This window comes from Dendrobium catenatum, unplaced genomic scaffold (assembly GCF_001605985.2).
Source record: "Dendrobium catenatum unplaced genomic scaffold, ASM160598v2 fragScaff_scaffold_308, whole genome shotgun sequence".
Classification (NCBI taxonomy): Eukaryota; Viridiplantae; Streptophyta; class Magnoliopsida; order Asparagales; family Orchidaceae; genus Dendrobium; species Dendrobium catenatum.
Window position 1 is genome coordinate 179719 of NW_021318770.1, and position 26302 is coordinate 206020.

Below are 26302 nucleotides of genomic sequence, written 5' to 3' on the forward strand. Positions count from 1 at the left end.
GGGATAGATAGATGGAATATTCTTGTCTATTCTTTTCAAAAATGTCAACTAAAACAATGATCTATGCATAGCTAAGTTGTTTCTTTTTATTAGTTTGTTTATTTAATTTCTTTGATTAAGAATTTGCCAATAATGATAATTGAGACGGTTGATATTATTTCCTATCTTAAGTTTATTCATAAGGTTTGGCTAAATTTCTTCTTGATTCAATTAAATTATTCGCAAAAAATGTGAGCTGACTACTATTTGAAGCATTGGAGACATGGTTTTCTTCTGGCTATGCTGTTGTTGGTTTAAGGAATTGTAACATGGGCACCGTAAAATTCTTTGGAAAAAGGTAGTGGATGGTTCGACTTATCCTTCAATTAAATTTGTTGTTCTAAAAGAGTGGTGATTATTTGGAGATTTTCTTTGACTGCTATTTTGCAAGTGTTTTGCTGGAATTTTAAAGTCGTTTGGAGGCAGCATACATAATTCTTGTGCACCTTCTATTGCAATCTTGAGGTATGCATATTCATAAGGGATCTAATGGCATGTAGTTTGGAATTGAAAAAAAAAATTGAACTGGTTATTATCTTTCAGGATTTTAATTTAAAACGGAATTAAGTTGAATTATGTGTCAACCATATCTACAAGTTTAGATTATGAGAAGTCTACAAATTGTTATTTTGAGATATTCAGTTGGTAACTTTTGATTTAAATAAAAGCTATCATATAATTTCCTAGTTTGGAGGCAGCATGCATAATTCTTGTGCACCTTCTATTGCCTGTTGAGGCATGCAGATCCTTAGGGGATCCAATGGCTTGGAGTTTGTAATTGAAAAAATGACTGAACTGGTTATTATCTTTTAGGATTTTAATTTAAAACTGAATTAAGTTGAATTATGAGTCAACCAAATCTACAACTTTACATTATGAGAAGTCTATTTTGAGATATGCAGTTGGTAACTTTTTATTTAAATAAAAGTTGAATGTGAGTGCAAGTTAAATGTGTGGTATACCGACTCTGATGAGGAGGCTAAAGGAGTTAACCTAGTGCAAGTTGAATGTGTGGTTTGTTCAAGTGAAATAAAAGGGTTAGTACCTAATTTCGGGGGAAGTCCTCTCCTTAAACTGGTGTGACATCTAATTTTACTATGGAATTTTTGCTCTTTGCATTATTTCCTTTAAAATATTACATATTAGCATGTTTGTTGCACTTGATTTTGATCAAAAAGTGACATGTTAAAAATTAATTTGATTTTTAATTAAATATGCTTGTAATTTCTTGCTGAATTTCTCAAATTATTTAGATCATTTTATTACTAATTAGGTTTTAATTATAGTACTGGTTATTTATATTTAAAGAAAGTAAGTTATTAAATTAGCTGGTTGTAATATATAAACCCTCAATTTTTTTGGCTTAAAATCATGTTGTGCAACATACTAGTTTCATAAGAAAATCTCAACCCTGAGTCGACATGCATATATTGTTACATATATTTTTTTATCAAGTTTGACCCAAACTTAAACATGACCCAAGTTTTAAAATATTATTCAAGATTTTTATAAGTTTTCTTCTTGCAATCCTTATAAATTATATATTTGATGCTTATGGCTAAAACATATAGGCTTATCGGCAAACATAAATGAGTTAGAAAATATTAAATAAAATTGACATTATTCACAATATATTAATCTGAAAGTGAAGTTGAAATGTTTATAAACTATGGTTTTAATATATGTAGCAAGCTATTTGTTTGAATTTTTTCATTTTAAGGGTTTAAAATATATGAAAATTGATGCAAGAATATACAACAACAACAACAACAACATCAAGCCTTTATCCCACTACGTGGGGTCGGCTACATGAATCCTTTTTCTCCATTGTGTTCTATTAAAAGTCAAATTCTCATTTAAACCTAATAAAGAAAGGTCATTCCTAATATTTTCTAACCAAGTCTTTTTAGGTCTACCCCTACCTTTCTTAACATAAGTCAAATCTAATACCTCTACTCTCCTAACCGGGTCATCGAAAGACCGTCGTTTTACTAAGAAATAATTTTGTCTTAAAAAATTTACTAAGAAATAATTTAATGAGCATTTTATAGAGCAGTTAACCGAGCTATTCATTAATTAACAATTGTGTTTATGAATATAAATTAACGTGCATGTCAATATTCAAGCTAAATTTATATGTCAAACTTCTACAATTTTGCTCAAACTTGCTTAATTATCCAAATAAATTAACATAACAAACCTAATATTAATAAGTTTTGAGCTATTCATCATGTACGCTAGTTTCTTTACAACCCTAATTTACATAGAAGTTTGAGAATTGTAAATATTCTTTAAATGCCCCCATCTAATCCTAGAAAATCGTTTTACTTTATTTTTTATTTTATGCCCCTTTATCTTAAAGTCCAAAACTAATAATCGATGTTGGGTACATAAATTTTCACTCGGAATAACTTTACAACACCATTTCTAGTACGACTCCAACCCGAATACCAAAGTTTAAATCCTAAACTATCAATTTCCTTAGCCTTCTCTCCAACCCATTTAGTTTCCTGAATGCACAAAATATTTAACTTCCTATGAATCATAATATCTATTAATTCCATTAATTTTCCTGTAAGGGAACCTATATTTCAAGTTCATATCCTAATTTTAGTTTCATGGACTAGCTTCTTTGCCCACATCCGTCCTTGATGTGGGAACCCTTGCCTATTTAACAATGCACCCGGCGCCGGTGCTTATCATTATTGTTCGACAAGTAACTTCTAATCATCATAATAAAAAGTAAGTTTTTTGTGAATATTTTCATGAAAATCATGTACCTACATAATGAATAATGCAATAAAAGATGATGCAAGTAAAAAAGAAAAACCAAAATGCTTTTTTTCCAATGATAAATTTAATTCTATAAGAGCAAATGATGGGGAGAATAAATATCTATTAAGTTCCATAAGTTTATTTTGTTGACCATTAGTAAATCATATATATATATATATATATATATATATATATATGATAACTCTACTATATGGACAAATGACACTTTTAAGAGAATAATCCAAATGTATTTAAAATAAATACAACCAAAAGTTAATTTAAAAAATAAAATTTCCCCTTACATGTCTCAGATGCATTTTATAATCATAAAGTCCCTTACATTTTTCAATACAAATAAAAAGGAGAAATAAAAAAGCTCAACTAGGAGAAATCCCATAATTCACATTTTTTCGTCCATAAGAACCATACCACCACCATTGATTGTATTGCCAAAGCTCATATGGACACAATATTGCAAAAAGATGGGCCATACCAAATGTTAATGTGCGAGACCTAACTTGTTTTAAAATATATTAGAACATCACACCATCGAAAGTCCACTTGCAAACACCCAACAACAAAACTCCAAAGACTCCTACCAAACAGAGATTGCAAACCTAGTAGAGAGCACCTAAACACATCTTTCAACCACAGAACAGGAACAGAGTAACTCCACCACAAAAAAAAAAACACCATGATACCTAACAGCAAAAACCATGATACCCAACCACAATCAAAATAGAGACCATGCTACCTACACACAAGATCAATGGGTGCGACAGATAGAGATTGAGAGAGATGCCATGGATACTCCAGGATCAGTCAAGTTCGCATCAATGGATATCCTACTAACAGTAATTGTTGCATGGTTCAGCACAATCAATTAAAACTAACTGATGGAGGATAGAAAACAGTATGGAATTACTCATTAGAATGAAACATATGGTATGCAAATATGGTAAGAAAAGGAAAAGATAACCTTACATTGAAACAACAGGTACTCCTGGCAGAGAATAACCGATTGCATGCAAAAAAAAAAACATTGAGCTTCCATCAGAGGTAGAATAGCTATAAATGTACAAAAAAGCTAATAAAAAGTAATGGAAGGAAAAACAAGCACAGAATACTAACTGTACGTGTTCAAAAAAAAATATAAGAGACACAAGTCAAATGGCCATAACAGATATTTTTATGTGAATCGAGAAAGGCTTGCTGCAGAAAACAAAACATATTATTTTATTAGAAACATTTTCTTTCCTTGATCATCTTTAGTGATAAGTAATGCCAATACACCATCATGTTTATTAACAAAATTTTTATTAAAGCATGCTAGCGGAATTCCATGTTAAAAAAAGTAAAGATAACAACAGAGCTAACCCTAAGAAAGGTTTATAGAAACACCCATAGAACATAAACTTGAACTCCAGCAAAGATCACGCTGAAACTGTTACATGCAACATAGAAAATTGCGACAAAAAAATATCATAAACAATACCCTAAGAAAAAAATAACAAAAGGTTAAAAAAATTGAAAACTTTAAAGAAACATCCACAACGTTCATTGTTTTAGTATTCACCACAAATTATCTAAAAAGCTGTATTATCTATCAATATAGCCGATAGCTTTCAAGAAAATCTAAATGTATCACTAATTTACAGCATGCCAAAGTAATTGCATAAAAAAAAAAAAAGACTCGACTTTTTAAACTAACAAAGTTGTTGTGTCATCATTTACTAGCAGAACTATCATTAATTGGCAGGCTTCCAGCTTAACAGCTGATGGGGACATCAGCAGCGATTTCGACACATGTACCTTCAGGAGATGCCGGAGATCGACGGCCACGATCATGATCTGTATTTTCATCATTTTATGTAGCAGTTTATTTTTATTTTATGTTTTTCCGTTTTTGCCCTTATGGGTATTTGGTAGCTATTGTAGCCCAAGGGCATTTTAGTCTTTTGCTTTCTTTGTCATTTTGAGGCCTATTTATATGGCCATTTTCTTATGTAATAGGGAGTTTTTTTTTATGAATGAAAATTTGACATTTCATGTTCTCTTTGTGAGTGCAAACCTCCACGATCTCTTAGTGAGTTCGTAGGAGAAGCTAGATCTCTTTGTGAGTTCTAGGTCTTCTTGTTCTACCATTTTTCTTCCTTTATTTCTCATGATCGATTCGTTGTTGTGGAGATTCGGTTGAAGTTATTTGTGGGAGATTGGAATTCACTCTTTGAATCCATAGAATTTTCCCTACACCCTTCCCTTCTTTGCTCACTGTCGCCGTCCCTCCTGGATTGCCCAGGCCGCCGGCCTGCAGCACCAACCCGCCGGTCAGCCGCCGACCATCAACCCACCGGCCACCCTTGGGTCCCCACTTGTCAGCTCCCATTGTAAAATACTCCCGCCGGCCTGCTCCCCTCACCCTAGCCACTGGGATCACCACCTGCAGGCCACCGGATCTAGCCTACCCAATCTCCTGTTTGGCCGCTGATTTACCATCCCCCACCTCTTCAATTCTCATTAATCCCCCCTTCAGAACCTTCCTAATTTGGCTCCAATTGTTTTGGGCAGATTTTGAATTTCAAAATTCCATTGAATTGAATTGAAAAGCTTTCAGTTTTTCTCTTAAACCGTGAGTTAGGAATTCCCGCACTAATTCAAATCTGATGACTAAATCAGATTTAAATTAATGGCCCATTAATTAAACGGGCCCACTACAAACCACTAGATTTTGAATTTCAAAATCCCATTGAATTGAATTGAAAAGCTGTCATTTTTCTCCTAAACCGTGAGTTAGGAATTCCCATATTAATTCAAACCTGATTACTAAATCAGATTTTAATTAATGACCCATTAATTAGCCGGGCCCACTACAAACCACTCAAATACTCCTCTCGCTCTCCCGTATTAACCCCTTGTAACTTCCCTTATTTCTTTCCCTTTGAGACTAATTTCAGGTTTGAAATTTCAAAACTAAAATTAAATCTTTCCAATTGAGAAATCTGAATTACAAATCAGATTTCTTTTTGATTACTTCCCCCCCACTCAACCCTTAGCCGTTACAAACCTGGCTGCTCCCTTCCCAAGTCTCCCTCTCACGGTTTTCCTCCCTCTCCCCTAAAATCTGCTATATGCTCACGCATTCCAGCAAGGGTAGCCTGCCGTCCTGCACCATTTGAGACCTAGAATTGCTGTCCAAACACTTCCAGCACCCTATAGCAGCTGTCCAAGGTTTGTACAGGCATTATATGTTGCCGTCCAGAACACCTTAAAGGCCAAACTGCTGTCCAGACCTCTCCTGTCTGCTGCTTCGCATTTCAAGCATCTGAAACCTGCTGTTTAGGAGATTTGGAACATGTTTTCTTGCTGTTCAGCCTGCTAGAAGGACTTCAAACACTGTCCGGACAGTCCAGGCTGCCGAATACACCTTCAAGAAATCGCTGTCAAGAATTCCATACTCCGGCCACCTATCCAAGAACGACGATCCAAGGTTCCTTCTTCCTCGGAGCGACCTCGATTCTAAGGTGGAGACTCTTCTTCCGCTAAAACCTAGACTAGTTGAGCGTATGTGCTCCAAAAGTGAAAGTTCTTATTATTAAATAGCGGATTCTTGTTTACCGTCATAGTGTTACAATTGATCTTTGTGTTTTCTGAAATTGTTTGGTTAACCGACCTCGCTCTTCTTTGCCTAAGCAAGTTAAAACTAAGAATTCTAAGGATCAAACCACTGTTATAAGCAATAAATTTACTTTGGATTATTTTGTTAAAATTGCTCTCTTTAATTTCTTAAAGTAACTCCATCGCATGTTCGTTTCACATCAACAGCACTTCCTTGTTTCTATCATCCAACACTAGTCATGATATACCTACTGACACAAATAAATATACATGCAGTATGTATAGAAAAATACAGGCATCGGATATTCACAACATGATGCATTTTTTAAGACTAATTATCTAACTATGGATAATAGAGTTAAGAGTATGTAATTGAGTTACATTGTAGGAGATAAACTCACCTATTTTCCTTACTGAAATCTGGGTTACAAACAATATTTATAATACATGTATGTAGTATATATACATGAAAACAGAATATACTCCTATTCTAGAAAATAAATAATGTGGTATAACATATCGATAGAATATAAAATTATGATTAGATCAATGGATGATTGAGAGGATTCTAATTCCTAAATTGGTGGTTAATTTAGACTTTTAGAGGGATACATAATTCTATATTTATGTGACATTCTTCCATCTATAGCTCATGTTAACACCTCTCCTTAAGTTGTTGCATAAATATCTTGCATTTCCTATTTTTCTAGTCACGTATAAAATTTTTTGCTTCAAACCATCATGGTAAGCATATTAGCTCACTAATATTTTGATTTTACAAACAAAAATTGAATAGTTATTGTTGACCCCTAAAATACATCTAATGATCGAAGCAAGCACATACGACAAGATCGATGAGCGATCAACAATCGATCGCATAATTAATGCGACATATACCAAAGGAACACGAAATCACTCAAAAAGACCTCCGATAGCAAAACCGGTCATGTTTTCACGATCAAAATGCCAAAATTAGTCAAATGAGACCTCTCGCAAACAGATCGAGTGAAAGTGGTTGAAAACGTCAAATCGCATGCGCGACAATACACGAGGTTGCCCAAACGACCTCTAAACACAAATCGGACTGCTTGAGTGCGTTCGGAATGTCCGAAATACTAGAAAATAAGACCCGTATTGCATGGGAACCGACACGAGAAATTGACAAAATTTCCACTCTTGCACATGTAAAACGAGACAAAGTTCAAGATATATCATCGCCTCATCATCAACTAGCCTTGTTACGTGCCTAGGTATAACAAAGTTGAGCCCTAAAACTCCAAAACCTGTAATGATACAATCGACCTATCGAGAGGAGTCCCACGCATGCCCTTTCGGGCATGTAGGGAAGAGCCTCTCCGATGACATTTGTAACATTACAGGGAATATAATAATAATTTAAAAAAACAAATATATAAGTATTTGATGACTATTGCAAATAATCAAAGGTGCAAAATTGTATAGTAAAGTGCAAAATGAGCAACATCAGAAATTTTGAATTTGATGACTATTGCAAATAATCAAAGGTGCAAAATTGTATAGTAAAGTGCAAAATCAACATCAGAAAAATCAAAATGATGATCTACATAGTTTCATTTCTCAAAATATTAATGAGTACATTGCTTCTAATCTACTCCATATGTATGAAATCTACAAGTGCAACCAACCTCAAGCCTTCTACAAAGCTATTACAAAACTTGGATAAGGCCTTCTAAAGTTTGTAATTCTTTATATGAGCATGGCCACCCATACATATAAAGAATCCATGAGAATTATGGGAAACCCTAATAATTGATAATGGAGCTTCATATGTAGCGTATAAATGTTAAAAAAAAAAAGGTGTATAAATATATATATATAATTATAAAGTAACTAACCATCAAAAATCCTTTTCATTATAATAGTTCATATACCTCTGTTGAGGACTCATCTCATACCACTATAAAACAAAATATAGTTTTAGATTAATCTGAGACAAGTCAGCTTCCACCTTATCCTTATCTTTTCCTCTAACAACAGATAGAATAAAAATCTAGTGAGCTATAAGGCTCGGAAAGATTACAATTTTAATACAATATTCAAGTATATGAACACAATACTTATTTGTGTATCAACAAGCATATCTAAGAAAAGAAAACTATATATAATCTTTTAATAGTAATGATACACAATAGGTTATAATGTAATAAATAAAAATACTGCTACACATGAGAGTTATGTAGACTGTTATTATAATATCATTATATTATGTTAGTAGTATTTTAACATGAAATTACTACATTGTTGATAAATCCAACATTATCAATTATTTTCCAAACTATATGCCATATATTACTATAGGTAATCAGAAATAGATTACAGTTTATCTCATAGTTATCTCATAATAAGAGGATGAAACTTGACTAAGAAGTTTTATTGCTATTGTTTGAAGTAGCGATGTTGAAGTTTCATAAATCAACCACTACATCTTTGTATCCATCCTCCATCTATCAACCAAAGATTCTTGATCACCAAAGTCCTCTAAATATCCAAAGAACTTTGCAAGGTCAATATTAATTATTTTCTCTTCCTCATTTGGGAGATAACATTTCAAACTTATCATTCTCATATTTGAAACTTCTAAATATTTTTGTGATGAGACAAATTAGGGGTCTTCTTAAAATCATTCTTTACTTGAATATCTTCAAAGAATACAAAGAAAGTAAAATTATTAATTCATTAGCCATCAAATTAAAAACTAAATTAAAAGATATACTCAAATTTACCTTGGATTTAATGAGTGAGTCAAACAATGAAGAGGTGTGTTACTTTTGCTCCGTCTATCCTCAAGAAAAATATAGATAACACTTCAAAAACTTGAGTCTTCAGCCTATGCCTTTCTTTCATGTCTGTATATAATTTCTTTCAATTTAGCTAATATAGAGTCCCACATCTCATAAATCAAATGTAGGCATAATTTATCTGTGTCAGCCTCTCTCAATATAAAATAAACTGGATCAGTAAAATCCAAAGTATAATTGATATTATCCCGCCATAAATCATCTAAGATCTTTTACGTATATTGCCTTCCCAACGTCATCTTCCTAATAGCAAGACCACTTCTCACTAACCACCATCGATTAAAGAGAATTTTTTATTTGTTTGAATCTTCTTAACATAATTATTACAGAGGCAAAAATAATTTCAGCAATAACTAACATTCTCAAATATAAGAAATCATTAAAGATGAACAGTCTAATTAAGTGTTTCATAATGAAGCTTCATCTCCAACCACTATCATCCAATGACGTTCGGTACAAATGATTTCATTAGCATCTGTATTTTTGGTTGCATAAATATTTTTTAGAGCAAGATTTAAAGTATGCACAACACATGAAGTCCAAAAGATATAAAGATATGTTTGTTCCACCAATAATCATGCAGCTCTATATAGTGGTGCATTATCAGTGATACCTGCACAACATTTGATGGTCCAATCATCACTATCACCTCTTTAATCAAATTAGTATTGAAATATTTATTCTTATATTAGCCTTCACAATTCATAACTTTGATGAACATTGGGTAATTCTCTATAACAACTATGAAATTGATATGTGATCTTCTTTAAGGATCAATCCAACAATCGCACGCTAAACTCACACATTTTTCATTCCAAACTCCTTTCGTAGATTCAAGTAATGCCTCAATATTTTCTCTCCCTCTCTAATAATTCAGATCTTATTGCATTGTATCCAGGTGAAATATAACCTGCAATGTTATTAGTACATGTAAAAAGTAAAAGCATTATTATAATAAGGATTCCTTACGATGTTAAAAGGAAGTCGAGCTGGAAAAAAAATATCCTTGCAATTTCAGCATCAAGTTGCTCTCGCATCTGCATATTAAAAGCCTTCTCTAAAGAACTACTATTAAATCCTTTTCTTTTCTAAGATTTATATCCATCACTTCTAAACAAACTAACATTATCAACTCTGACAGAGGAGAAGGCGGTGTGGGATGAACCATGAGTAGAGAGAAAATGTATCTCTTTAGAAAATGTCATTTTCATCCTTGATTCAGCTTCATCAACCTATATATTCAATTATATCAATTGTGGAGCAGTAATCTTAGAACACATTTTAATTTCATAGCCACCAATTCTAACTAAATATGTTTTCACCCTAGAGTATGATCCTTTGTAGGTGACACCACGGTAATTGCATTTGAATGACACATTTTCTCCACTTTCAAATATTTTTCTTAACTTCGTAACATGATTCCATAAGAGTTTATTGGCTCCTACAAAATGCTTTGTTGAACCTTCATCACTTCCAGCCCCACCTCCATTAGAGCTCATTTTACTTTTAAAAATAACTAATGGAATGGAAAATAAAAAGTCTTAGCAATAGGCAATCATACACACTTTTCAAGAATAAACTAAAACTAATTGAAATAGAAAATTTGGTTCTTATTTGTATCTATTTACTTCTCTAGTTCTCTCCCATAATATTCTTTAACCTCTAATCTATATCACGAAGAATGTATCTATTTACTTCTCTACTTCTCTAGTTCTCTCCCATAATAGTTTATTGGATATCATATAATTAATTTTTATTCTATTAATCTTAAATCTTTGATATTCTAAATATTTTCTATATCATTTTAACTTTTCACTTATTTCAATAAATTCCATGAACTAGAATTTGTCATAAATACATACACTAAGATACCTGAATGTTAAAACTATGATGTAAAGTTCTAGCACTAGTTAATGTTCCATAATCTTAAGAATTTCAATATAAATAAAACATTCTTTGCTTTCTATATTTTTTTCATTAATTGCCTTAGCATAACAATCACATCCATTATGAATTTTTTAAACATATGGATAAATTGAGCCTTAAATATCGATATAATTTATTTTATATTCCTCCTATGACTTCAATGTATGACTCCTATGTTTAATTTCCCTAAAATAAACAATAAGTATAGACAATGGACGGAACAAACTAAAGTATGCATAATTTTCTCACTTGTTTGCTAGCAGAAATATAAGAGAGAAAAAAATTATAACAACAAAAAATTTGCTCACTTGCTCACTTTCCCTCCTCTGGCTTCAACGGAAAAACAAGTCGGGGTGGAGCCTTTGATGCCCTAAAAATGGCGAAGACGAACCAATGAAAAAGGAACGTGAAACCGAATGAGTGAATAGAACGGCTCTAATCGGATGTACCGGGCGGAAAATAGAGCAGTTGATTCAAAGAAGACCTTGATGAGGACGTTGAGAAGGTTTCGGGCTCAGCTCGTCGCACAAAAGACGTAAATGAGTATGTTCCGGGTTTCAAGCGTGCGATCTATAGGCTCGGTTGGCTAGCCTGGTCGAGCAATCGAAAATGATGAGGATAGATGACGAGGGAAAGAGATAGTGCAGAGCTAAAAGTCGAAAAACCTAAGGCATACAGGCAGTTTAACTGTATTGATGCATATATGATTCTCGGACGTGTTAAAAGATTTTTATTTGATAAACATAATATAAAAAAATAAAAATTTTATTATAAAAATTTAGGACATGCATGTCCAATTAAATTTAATTAATTGGAACACGTGTACGCCCTGAGAGACATGTGCCAATGTCCGACTTGTGTCCAACACTGCATTCCCTTTTTAAGAGGTATGTCAGTGCATTATAGCATACAAGGCTTCCTCCATACTAAATCTCCTAAACTAGGCTCTTGGAAAATGCTTTGAAATCCATTCAAGGCTTCCTTCAACTTATATACAACCTTTGTTTTTTGTGTAATGATGAACCTGGGTGGAATGTCCATGTATATTTCTTCTTGAATGTCTCCAAGGAAAACTACATTTTTATATCAAATTGATGCAGAGGCAAATCTAAGATTATGTCAACATATAGTCATACCTTAGTTTTTAGTTTTGTCATAGGTGAGAATATTCTAGATAGTTTATCTCTTTTTTTTATCATTTTTCCATGAGCCTTGCTTTGTATCTTTCTATTAAGCCCTCTATATACTCATGCATGCCCAAATAGGTAACTCACAGGTATATAAATAGGTTCCTATCAAGGAGCTCGATAAGGAGTATCACGTGGCTAAAGTGATGCTCAGTAGCAATAGTTGCTAATAGCCCATGGTCAAATGACTACTCTCCCTTTGGAGATTACATGTAGAATCTCCCTGGAAGGTTGGACTAAGGCTTCGTTTGGTTGGGTTTTTGCTTATACAAAATGTAGTTTTGGAAACACAAGTAGAAAAAAAAGGGCTTTTACAAAAAGTTGTTTGAATAATAGGTTCTTGTTTGACTTACATTCTTTATAAGTGCTAATGAAAACTTGAAAGCATATATTAACTGTTTGTTTCAGTTTTTAAGTTTAGCGATTTCACTATAAAAGACTAAATTACCCATATCTCAAATTTAAGTATATAAATAATTTTTTTATATATTTCAATAAATAGAATTTATATAAATATATATACATATGACACTATGAAAAAAATAACGTGAGTTTTAAGAATTATATAACATAAAAGTACATATAGATGGTTTAAATATGATAAATTATATTTAAAGTATCATATCAGATACACCTTACGAAATGAATAGTCTAAATTATTATTTTGTAACATTCATCAATGATTAAGTAAGTATTCCAAGATTTACTTTCTTTGTTAAAAATATGAAGTGATCGCCGTCTTTCAAAAATTTATTATTTATATTGGACCCATTTTTATCTCACATTAAAATATTATTAACAGACTTTAAGAGTGAATATATGAAGCTTGACTTTCATTATTTTCTTCAAAACAAAAGAACTTTTCTTAGAGATAATGCCTCCTATAACACTAAAAAAATTTGAATTACTGATCTGCTCAATACCCAAGCTTTGCTCTGGACGAATCCCTTGAAAAGAGGAAGGTCGGAGACTTGCGTACATGATCATGGGGCTAAATTGGACAATATGCTTTGAAAACTCATTTTGGTAACGAAGAAAGCAAGTAGCAGAGAAATTTTGTAACTACTCAAAAACCGGTGTATTGTAAAATAAATTATGGATAAGTTGTGTTTCCAAACAAGAGAAAATTATGAATAATAACTTATTCAACCTCAAAACTGAGAAAATAAACTGAATCAAATGAAGCCTACAAGTGTCATTGTCCTCAGTAAGCTCCTCCAAAAAACTCACTAGACCAGCTCATGTCTTGAGAACCACCCACCTAAACAAAATCCTCTCACCTTCTACAGCTATCTACAATCAAAGTCATCTACCTACTACAAACATCCCCAATCAAGATACAAGAAGCACACACCTTACAAACCAATGATTGCAACATCACTATGTTATCTTGTTCCTTGTTCACAATTACTTCCACCAAGGGGGACTTGCATCTCATGCTATAGGACTCAAATATCTCTTCTAGATACTTGCCTTCACAAACTCACCCTACGTGTTGGCACCCACATGTCAGAATACTCCTTACCTATCACATCATATACTATTTTTTTTTCTATTTATTCAAGGTGTAGTCATTCCTGCAATCGTAAGAAACTTTTAAATAAGGGATAAAGAGACATATTTTGGATGATCATGTTGTTGAGAGTATTTACATAGGAACTATAACTTTCTTCTTCATGCTCACTAATTTTCTGATAGGCAACACATGTAGATATCAAGTATTTCCTATCAATCTTCGGAAAACAACGAGTTATATCTACCAAAATCCACAAAACCATAAAAATAGTAGATAATTTGTTTTTTTTTTATGGAAGGGAAAGGGAAATGGAAAATAGCAAGATACACTTGATCCTCTATTCGAGAGGAGAATCGATTTCTCCCAAATCTCTAAACGCCGCTAGAGCCCAAAGAAAATCTAAATCTAAGAGATATCAAATTACAGTCAAATTCAAGATGCCCTAACCCTAGGAAAATAAAGTATTTAATGCATAAAAAATAAAAGAAAATTCCTAAACAATCCCTACATTCAAATTCCCCTCTTAATTCCCCCGAAAAATTTTCCTATTCGGCTCACACAAAGTTTGCGGCTCTCGCAGCATCCGCAAGAGGCGGAACAACTCCGTTGTTTCGCCCGTAAGTTGGTCCCGCTTGGACCGGTCCAGTGGACCGGTCTAACAATACTTTCCTCCCAAAGATCCACCTTATCCGCAAGGTGGAAAGAAGATGCCCTTCATTCCTTCTTCATCAAAAACGATAAGAACTTGAAGATTCGTTCATTACACCTGTGCCCCAGTTTATACCTCTCATCACATCTAAAACAGAGCCCCTTCCCCTTCTTCTCCTGTAATTTTGTCTCTGTGAGCTTCTTGAAGTTGTCCCCAGGTCTTCCTTCTGTAGTCTTTTCCTTCGAAGTCCCCCGAAGAGTATCCGGTGTTGGCTCCTTGGATTTCAATAAGGTGGTGGTCATCCTATACGAGCCTCCTGAGCAGCCGCCTCCCATCTCTCCATCCAGGTGCCTCTGATCTTCTACCAATTGAGCTAGCACCATCATCTCTCCCAAGTCACGAGGCCTCATTACTCTAACCGCTGCTCGAATCTCTGGTGTCAATCCATTCATGAAGTTTCCCTCTAGCTCTATCTCAAAAAGGCGGACCAATCGGCTAACAAGGTATTCAAATCTCTACCGGTACTTCGTCACTGAACCCTCATATGTCAAGGCAAAGAACTGCTCGTAAATGTCTCCTCCCCTACCAATTAGAAAACATGCTACCAAACAATCATTGAACTCCCTCCAACTTCATATGATTGACGCATGTCCCTCCACTGATACCAAGACAAAGTCTTCCCTTCTAAATCTAGGCCCGCCGCAGTCAGTCTCTCCTCCTCTGTCAGCTCATTAACGATGAAATATCTTTTTACCTTGTAGATCCGCATCCTCCTCAAAGATTGGCATCTTCAATTTCCTCACCCTCAAGTCACACCCATTTCCCCTAAATCCTCCTTAACCTCCCATTCCTTGAAGCGGATGTGCTTCCCAATTGTCACGATCTTCCCAAACCTTTGATCAAAATCTCCTCTTCTTCTTTCAAAATCAGCACCCCAACGATCGAAATCATCCCCTATCCTTACAAATTCAGCACCCCTTCTTGCATAGCCAATGCTCATCTCTTCCCTAGAAATTGATTCTAGAGGAGGCATTCTGTCTTCCCCCTCCAGGATCTCCACTTCTGGTTTTTCCCTTCCCCTAGACGTGTTAGGGTTCCCATTTCTTCCATGGCCGCCGGTAGTTTCATTTGCTTCAGACGTCACCAATTTGGTTTTGGCTTCAAGCAATTTCTTCAACATGTCTTCCACCGCAACAAACTTTTCCTCAATCTTTTCATTGACTAATGCAATCTGACTTTGAAAATCAACAATGTTTTTATCAAAATCTGCTTTGAGTTGCCCATGCTCTCCCTCCAAAACTTTCACTTTCCTTCCGGCCATTGATTCCCCTTCGATCAATGTGATCTGATACCAATTTGATAAGAAACACTTGTAGATCTCAAGTATTTCCTATCAATCTTCGAAAAACAGCGAGCTTTATTTACCAAAATCCACACAAACCACAAAAACAGTAGATAATTTGTATTTTTTAATGAAAGGGAAATGGAAAAAAGCAAGATACACTTGATCCTCTATTCGAGAGGAGAATCGATCTCTCCCAAATCTCTAGAGGCCACTAGAGCCCAAAGAAAACCTAAATCTAAAAGATCTCAAATTTCAGCCAAATTCCAGATGCCCTAACCCTAGGAAAATAAAGTATTTAATGCATAGAAATCAAAGGGAAATCCCTAAACAGACCCTACATTCAAATTTTCCTCTTAATTCCCCCAAAAAGCTTTCCTATTTAGCTTCCGCAAAGCTTGCGGCTCGAGCGGCATCCACAGGAGGCGGAACAGCTCCGTTGTTTCGCCCGTAAGCCGGTCCCGCCTGGACCGGCTGGACCGGTCTAACATTTCCCTCACTTGGTTCTCTAGCTTGTCAATAATATGTTATTAAGATTTGGTGTCATCCACAAAAAAATTTGAATCCAACACCATCTATCACGTACTTGATTGAGAGCGCCCATTAACTAGGCCTAATATGGGACACTCTTGGGGCCTTCGTGATAGATGATAGTGTGTCTCTCGAGAGTTTAAGTTCTCATTGGATATTTCGATACAAAGAGAAGATATGGAATCTTGCTTTGATATGATGAAGAGATACTCTTGTTTTTTCTTATTACTGTAATATGAGTTGCAAACGATATTTACAATCTATGCAATAGATATACAAGGAAACAGAATGTAACATTATTCTAGGAAGGATTTAATGTGGTAAAATATAATAAGAATAAATATAAAATTATTCCTAGATTAGTAGATTATTGGACTGAATCTAATTCCAAATTGGTGACTAATTTAGAGAGAATCAAGACTATGCATTTATTCGACAACCTTCCATCTACAGTCATGCTAGCATGTTCTATTTTGGGCCTAGGCGTGCTGATTCATTTCCTATGTCAGTCCATATTGGGCCTTTATATTATTTGGTTTTATAATAAGTATAAAATAATATAAGATATAAAAATAACGGTAAGTTTGAATATGGTAGCAAGAATGGACATAGTGATAGGCATGAATATTCATTTTAGTCTCTTTTAGTCTTTCTATGTGCTTGAAGATCTAATTTATGATGACTTGTTATACATGAAGAAGAGATTCAATACCAATGGTGGATTCAAAGAGAAGGATTGTCTCTGGACTCCTCTTCTTCTATAACATTTTAAGAAAGTAAGATTTGTGGAGAAGACTAGCGCGACCAAGGACTGCTTCTGAAGGTCATCTATATATTTTTTATTCTCTTTGTCTTTTAGCCGAGCCCACGTAGTAGGACAAAGGCTTGATGTTATTATTGTCTTTATATTTTTCTTTTCAATTTCAAGAAAAACAGGTTCTCTCATTTTCACCCAACATGAAAATGCCAATTCATTCTTTGAACTAACCTTGAAATTGTAGCAGTCTCAATAAATTTCACTTCCATTATTACTAGCTTTTAGTACTGTGAAATCTATGCAAGCAATGAAAACAAGTAATCTACTCATTTACCTTACATCAAATACATAAATCAACCTTCCATGAAGCATGTATATCAAAAAACATAAATCAAACCTTCCATGAAATTAAATGTGAGAGAACATAGAACTAATAAAAATAAAATACAGGGTCACTTCAGAAGAAGTGTTTTGATGTATATCTTTAAACCTTACCTCCAAATTATATTATTCTTAGCTACGGTCTTCATGACAATAAACATAGCAGAAACCATTTAGTCATAAAATAAATTTCTACTTTCAAAGAAAGAAAACGTAGGAAATGAATAAATAAATAAAATTACCCATAAGGTTGAACAGACGAAATGGCGACAACTCGATCTTAATCTTTGGCAAGGAAACAAAAGCCCATGATACAGCACCAATATACGGTTCAGTTGGTATTAATCGTAGTTTAACCCATAGTTCCCCATCAATATCAAAATCACGAACACCAACAGGAACAACAATGGGGATTATACCAAACTTTAAGGATAAGGAGAGCAACATGCGAGCTCCACCAGTATAACGAAGGCCAATATGGTACCTGCCAAAAAAAATAGACCACTCAGTCGATTGATGGGATTTATCATATGCTCTTGATAAAGAAAAATATCAATCGTTAGATATGTAGTAATTTTCCTATCTTTATAACCACAAATGCTAAACATGTGATTTTATTTAATTATATATACAAAATCACCGTCGTCGTCACATCATTAGCATTATCTTGACTATTTGGATTTATGAATCCTCGTTCTCGATATAAAAAACAAATGTTTAAAACATCCTAAAAAAGAATAATAAGTTCATGAAATACAAATCAAAAGTATAGATCGACTTTGCTAGGAAATAACAATTACATATCATCAGCAGTAGCAGCATCATACATCAATGTTAGCCATATCCTCATTATTAGGGGTCAACATTATGAATCCTTATCCAATAATTTTTTATGAGTACAACTTGAGGTATTAACTTTACCATGCTTATGTATTTTCACATAATTTTATCATTATTATGTTTGGTCAACTTTTCTTTTCCTTTTACAACTTCACGTTAATTAATACAAATTGCTTTACTGATTCATTTTATTTCCTATATTTTACATGCCCAAATGAGTCAAATCTATTTTCCAACATCTTATCATCAATAATTTATAATCTACCATTCTTATTGTTGAATCCAAATTTGTTTGTGGGTGACACTAGATCTTCATAGAAATGAATGACAGAAAATAAGAGAAAGAAGGAGATATTAAAAAGAGTTTAAGAGAAAAACTTTGGGATTTCATTATTGCTTATAAAGCATAAACATTCCCATATATAACTTAAGTGGCCTAAAATCATGCTTTGTCCCCCTATATATAGGTTTAGGTCAAGATATAAGTTTAGATGTATGACTACATATAAATAAAATTACATAGCAAGGCTTCACAATAGTTTGATGTAAAATGAATAAGCCTAGTTTGCTTGTCGCTTATCAAAGTATATAAATAACTCATGATGAGTTTCTAGAGGTTGCAAGTAGATTTAGATGTTTGGCCGACTTCAATTATTGAGTTTGATGAGCAAGTGGAACTCTTCTTTGGACAAATTCAAATGACGAGTCCAGTGGACAAGTTGAACTCTTCTTTGGACGACTTTAACTAATGAGTTTAATGGATGACTTGACCTCATCCTTGGATGACTTCAATTAATGAATTTAATGGATCGGTTGAACTCTTCCTTAGGCAACTTCAATTCTTGATAAGTTCAATGGACGACTTATATATTTTGGATAGCTTAAATTCCTTATTACTTCAACATATGAGTTATTTGGACAGCATCAATTGACGGAGTTAAGATCTTCCTTGGACCTCTTCAATTCTTGGCAAGTTCAATGGATGAGTTGAACTCTTCATTAGACGACTTAAATTGATGAATTCAATGGAAAAATTAAATTCTTCCTTGATTGAAATAAATTATTGGATAGTTCAATCGAAAAATTGAACTCTTTTTTGAATGATTTCAATTGGCAAGTAAAAAGGTCTTAGTCGACTTTAAGTCTAACATGAATTAAGGGCCTCTACCAACTTCAACTCTACGATAAATTTAAGGTCGCATTCTTACTTTATTAACCAAACACAATTGATTATGGGTGTAAAATGGTTCACCGAGATTTATGACTCTTTTGTGAAACCAAAAAAATTGAGAAAAATAATTTTTTTAAGTTTATATGCCCTACAAAGTTGTCGCATTCATTGTGATTGATTTTCCACATAAGTGAACATCAATGAATGCTTTAAACATTAACCTCTAGGGATTCTAAAAAGAAAGGAATTTAATAGTTGATAGAAATGAACTGAGTTGTAATTAATGGACAAAAATCTATAACCTTTCGTACACCAAAGAAATTAGCAAGGCAATGTCACCTAGCCAGACAATCTTTACATTAAACCAATCATTGAAGTGCATTTGATACTTTTAGTCGGGACACAAATCCAATGAGTGTCTAAATCACAAGCAAGTTCAATAAATGATTATATGACTGTACACCACCATGTCCCTCAGTAGTGATGCAAGCAAAAATTTGGGAAAAGCATCAAATGTTTGCAAGCAAAAAACAAAACCTTACTAGGAAATAGAAATGACACCAAAGAACAAAAACAACAACTTTATAACATATAAAAAAGACACTTACATTTTTTATGAAAATAAAAACGAACATCTTACAACTCTTGACGCTTACAAACACAAACATAAACAAAAACTCCTAAAGTTACATTTCTTTGAAAAGAAAGGTACTAATGGGGTGGATACTTGCGGGAAGAAGAATGAGATTAGAAGCCGAGACGAAGAGCGGAAAAGCTTGCAAGTCTTCCCAAGAAGTAGAAGAAGAAGTGGAGGACATAACTCGCAAGCTATTCCGAAGAAACCCGCAAGTTCTATCCAAAAATTATCATCATAACTAACTTTTTTCTTTGCCAATACATCCAATATTTATAGGGAAAAAGCTGGCAGCCAAACAACCACAAATTCCCTCATTTAAGCTCATTAAATTCAAGTAAATGGAAGGCCAAAAGGCACCACAACTGACCCCAAATTCTGCATAGAAAATAGGAAGAAAAGCCACGGGAAACCCAGCCAGGGAGCCATGGGAAAGCAGCCAGAGAGGGACCCAAGGAGCCAACACAGAAAACGAGGCAGAGGAATCATGGGAAAGCAGCCAGGGAGAAAACCCAAAAGGCAACTAGCCCACAACAATTATTCACAAGGAAGAAACCAAGGAGACACAAGAATGGGAAGAGAAAAGGAGCAATAATAAGAGAAAATGAGCAATAATTCCACTCCAATAATGAGCTATTCAGTAAAGAACTTTTCATAATAATGAGCTAAAGTTTTAGCTCAAGCATTTATGACCTAAAACCAAGAAGATCCCAAAATTTCAGCACAAAACCAGTGCAGCCAAAGCTCAACCCGAGAGCTGCCAAAGCTCAACCCGAGAGGCAAAAAACAGCCTAAAGCTTGCCTACATCAGGTAGCTGCGGTAATGTAGTGCCACAAATTTTTTAAATGCAATATACCATCAATAACAAAGTATGGAAACTCCTAATTGATAGTGGCTACACTAAAAATCTGATATCCAATGTCGTTATTAAATCATTTAAACTGCACATAACCAAGCAACCTCAACCATATAAGATCAGTTGGAAGTACAGAGTAAAAATCCTTGTATCGGAAATGTGCCTAACATTTCCAATTGAAAAGAAATTCATGTGTGAGGTTATATTCAATTTGTTAGATATGGATGTCTGCACATTATCCTTAGAAATCCATAGTAGTTCAATATATTGGTTTTATACTACTGTTAAGCCAATTCATACTCTTTTAATTGAAAAGGATACAAGACTTTCCTATTATCCTTGCCAATTGAACCATTACAGCCAATTAGTCATGGCTCCTCAACTCTCACAATAGTTTGGAGTAACACATTTTAGCTAACAACATAGAGTCGTATGTTATGTTCACTTTAGTGATCCTTGAAACGAATGATCAAATTCCTATGTGCCTACAACAATATACATCTTGCATAAGTGACTCGCTAATAAAATCCCAGTCGAGCTACCTTCTCAGATTCCTTCATTTCAAATTGTCCAGCATCAATTTGATTTCATTTTGGAAGTCACATTGTCGAGCCTTCCTTATTACTAAATGAGCCTCACATAGCATTGCACACTCCAGGAATTTGTTGATGACCTATTGAACAAAAACTTGGAACAACATAGCCTTAGTCTTTAAATCATACCACCATTACCTATTTCCAAGAAAGATACTTGGCGCGTGATGGAAATGCTATCACTAAAATTATAATCAATTTCATTTTCACCATGCCAAGTTTTGAAGATGTGTTGAACAAACTTTATTGTGGTAGAATTTTTTCAAAATTAGATATATGGAGCACTTATCATAAAATAAGAATAAGCTCGGGAGACAAATGAAAGATATCATTTAAAACACTTGAGGGGCCTTATGAATGGAAGGTCATGCCCTTTGAGCTATGTAATGCCGTCATACATTTATGTGGCTCAAGAATGACAGATGTAAATCATTTTTGGTTCTTCTTTTATTGTACATTTCAATGACATCTTGGTTCATAGTAATTCCTTGGATGAACACATCAAAGAACATTTTCTTGACTCCCTAGGAGCATCCATTTTTTCTCAACCAATCTAAATGTGTATTGGTCACAAATAGTATGCATTTCCTGTGCTTCATAAGTATTGCCAAGAGATCGATTTTAACCCTAAGAAGGCAGCTGCAATTAAAGATTGACCTTCAATGCCTACAACTACAAAATCCACAAAGATATTTTATTTTATATTTGCATTAGGCCCTCAATGCCTTCTACAAAGAATATGCATTACAAAATGCAAACTCACAATCTCAACACTTGTATTAGCCTGCAAAGTAAATACATGAACCTGATTTTCTGTTAACAACCGGGTCGAGTTGACATAGTTCAAGTTATAGAAAAAAAAATATAAATGCCAAATTGGTAGCTATGTTGAAAGCAAATATCAATCTAATGGACCTTACTTTCAAAAATGCTCTCAAATCCTTATGCAAATTATTTTATGCTTAATTCAAGAAAAAAATATTAAAATATCAAATAAATTCATGAAATACAAATTTATTCAAAGCAAAATCTACCGCCAACAAAGTAAAAGAAAAAGTCATAAACTCTCTAGAACTGTTTGTTGAGAGTGATAAACTTACGAATAATCTCAACTCATAAAAAGCAGATGTCTTCTCGAGCGTATCGCTATGATTCATTCTCAAACATAGCAATAATGTTCCACGTAACATCTAATCGGTGGTCTTACCTTCAAATGGCACCATAGGTAAACGATTATGATCGAGATCTTTTGACCATGTGATTTTACCATAAAAGAATATTATTAAATTATGAACAAAGCTAGTACCCATAAATTCTTCAACAATAACAATAATAACATCAAACCTTTATCTCACTACATGGGGTTGGCTACATGAATCTTTTGTTCTCTATTGTCTCCTAATAAAAGTTAATGTTTCATTTAAATTTAATAAACAAAGGTCATTGATAATAAATTCTAACTAAGTCTTTTTAGGTCTACCTATACCTCTACCTTTACTAACATAGGTCAAATTTAATACATTTATTCTCCTAACTAAATCATTGGAAGGCCAATGTTTATATGACCAAGCCCACAAATTTCTCAACGGCTAAAAAAATCTTGAGTAAATAAACATTGACCTATGATCTACAAGTGAATGAAAAAACTCATAGTTGTCGACAAGAATTTTTCGGTCAAGTTAAATCGACTACCTCTGTCAACTAAATAGACTAGGGTTCATGACAACCCAAGATGATGGAACCATTGAATTTATATACTCATCATCATTTTCCCACACCATTCCCTTTATTTCTTTTGAATGAACTTTTAATCACGCTAAACTTTAAATTTAGTGAATTTTACTATTTCAAAGCAGTAGAAGAATAACTTTAAATTTAGAATTTTAATATTTCAAATAAATAGAAGAATAATTTATATTTCAATGTGCATGAATATATGAAAGTGTGATTACCACTTTCTACCATTGTCACTTTTGACAAGCAAGATTGTTGTTTATTACTAGAACTCATTTTTGAGGCACCAAGGAAACAAGCTTCTCGTTCTTCGATTCATTAATTGAAAAAAGAAACTACAATCCAAAAATACATAACTAATAATTATGATGGCGTTAAAACAAAGATTCCATTAGGTTTTATTACGAGGCAAGGTCTTGCAAGAAAATAGTTAGATCTTTTCATCTAAGTTGGGTTTATTCAACCTCATTGCAAACCATGAATTAGGTTCATAGATGGTTAGAAGGTAAATAGATAAAATTCAAAATCAAATGGAGGCCACAATGGAGAATAGTAAACTCATTGTCGAGTTCAAGTAGCCTAAATCTAATTAGCGATTGTATTCAGCCTAATGTGTAAGATTATTCATCTAAAAAACAAAGTGAATTTGCTTAAGAGTCAAAACTACTCGTCAACCAAAATCGAACAACGCACTTCATTCAAAGTTACACTATGTAATTAGAAATTTATAAGCTAGCTAAGCTTACTCTATTTATAGCATGTTAATCTTTGCTATATAAATCAAATTTCATTATTAAAATATAGCAATTCTTGTAATATTGAAACCCAACTCAAATCAATAAATAGAATATTAGAGGATGAACATGACAAATTCAATCAATTATATGTGCATTGTACTTTCATTTTGTTAGCAAGGTACTGGGGTCACATACAAATTTAGATCAAATAGTAATGAGTGAAGCTAGCATGTAAGAAATATTGTTTTGAGGGAAGAATAAAGTCTAGGTATCGTGGTGCTACAATTAACCACCAATCATGAAACTGAGTTCAGCAGAAACAAAAGGACATGGTTGAATGAAATGCTCATAAACACGACAAAATCTTACTGCAAATCATTGACACGCCTAGAAGTCCTCCGCTCCACATTCCTAACCGACAAAGGCTCATCGCCTAGTGAAAACTGTTTAATTTCCACCCTCTGCACATAACCAGGCTTCCGGAGATTATCAATCACAGGCTGAAGAAGCCCCATGATCCAATTCTCAATACCAGGCCGATAAACTTTCCACAGCTTTCCCAACACCATATTAACCCACTCCACAGACTCTTTCCTCTGTAGATCCTTCTCAAGAAACATGGAGAAGCTGGTTGGCACCTGCGGCCAAGTCCCTGCTCGAGATTCCCGAGCCGATTTACTCGACCTCCTTGAGGTCCACAGCTTATCAAACACAACCCCGATGAAAAAGAATAGCACGAAGAAACCCACAATATTTCTATTGATGGGAGGCGAAGGGATTGGATGGATGACCCCAAGCTGCGATCTCAGCTTGTTCACGAGAGGATCCTCAGGATAACTCGTAAAATTGGCCGAATCCATCTGCACAAGCTCGGAGCCAGCTACCGCTGCATCCTCCCGGTAGCCACCAGCTCCGCCAACCTCTTCGGAGTATTTCTTGGCGACCAACAGCCTCGGTGTCCTGGAGCTCCTCCTCGCCGAGCTTAAGAGCACGGGATGGGCAAAACTAAAGCTCGAATTCCAAGCTTTCCGGCACACTAACAAGCATCTCCAATTCCTTATGTAAGCATCACCGGATAGAAAACCGAGGAGTAATCTCCTCCGCCGCCTCCAGTGGCTATGCCAAACGATTCCACCGGAACATTCACTACCCAATTTGCAGGGGCATTCTACGGTGGAGCCGTAGGAGACCAAATCCCGCAGCGAGAGCATCGCAGGGGCAATGCATGAAAGGCTAAAAGAAGCGAATAAGGGAGATGTTAAGGGGCTGTTTGGTATCGGATTTACAACCGGATTTAAGCGGGATTTCGCTAAATCCTGCCAAACGGTTTTTGTGCGCACCTTAAATCCCGGCGCTCGATAAATTCCGAATTTAAGGGATTACGGCCAGGGCAAGAAGTGGAGCGGAACTATGCTTAAGGTTGAATGGGGGAAGAATAAAAGAGAGGAGAGAAAGGGGCGCAGTAGTTGGAGAGAAGATAACGGGAGGGTGCGAAGGCCATATCGGGCCCTCTCTGTACCGAAAGGGCAACGGTTGCCGCGAGTGCTGCTTTGTTTTGGACGCACGTGCACGTAGGACTATAGTCCGCGTGCGAGAAATTTATGCTTCCACGGTTTTTTTTTTTTTTTTTTCCTCCTAGCTTTTTAGTAAAAAAAAATTGGTACTAAAGAAATAATAAAAGCATTTGAAATAAAGTTTTTAACCTCCGCTGCGGTTGCCCGTGGAGCAGCAATTTGCCTGCCACGCAATCTCGGGCCTTGACCGTGGAAAAGATAAACTTTATATGAAATTATTTTTTTTTTCAGTAATTATTTATGAATTTATTGAATTTAAAAATATTCATAAATGATATATGATCTTACTAGCATGAAATCTCAAAAGATAATATCTTAAAACTTTGAGGTGAGTTTGAAAAGAGATAAAAAATATTAGGAAAAGTTGGAGCACACTAAGGCATATCAAAAAAATATTCAAATTGATTAGTAATGCTTTATAAGATTGAAAATGTGCATTTTCATGTATAATTAATATGATTCGAGAGCTATTGAAAAAGGCACATCATAAATAGTAAAAAGTACATCATAATTTATGGCCCATTGTGGACTAGGCATAACATGTGTCTAGGTCTAATAAGTGATCGAATTACTCTTCATATTTGGCTCAATACTCAGTCCTAGAGCA

General features: G+C 34.4%; 1 protein-coding gene across 5 annotated transcripts in view; it reads right to left on the reverse strand.

The window, feature by feature from the left end:
* The window catches only part of LOC110113541 (tricalbin-3), a 56134-nt gene extending 30483 nt beyond the window's left edge, over positions 1–25651 (reverse strand). For 3 of the 5 annotated variants that reach the window (XR_003700243.1, XR_002305153.2, XM_020846174.2), the window contains exons 1-3: positions 24491–25650; positions 17798–18039; positions 3799–3817 (exon numbers count right to left, since the gene is read on the reverse strand). Coding sequence is in view for 2 of the 5 variants with exons in the window: in XM_020846174.2 (XP_020701833.1) it covers positions 3799–3817; positions 17798–18039; positions 24491–25332 (1103 nt within the window). In the remaining 3 variants the exon portion in view is untranslated. Of the gene's footprint in view, positions 1–3798; positions 3818–17797; positions 18040–24490 lie in introns of all 5 variants that reach the window. The other 2 variants (XR_002305154.2, XM_020846175.2) reach the window with 1 other exon arrangement.
* Between the last annotated feature and the right edge of the window lie 651 nt (positions 25652–26302).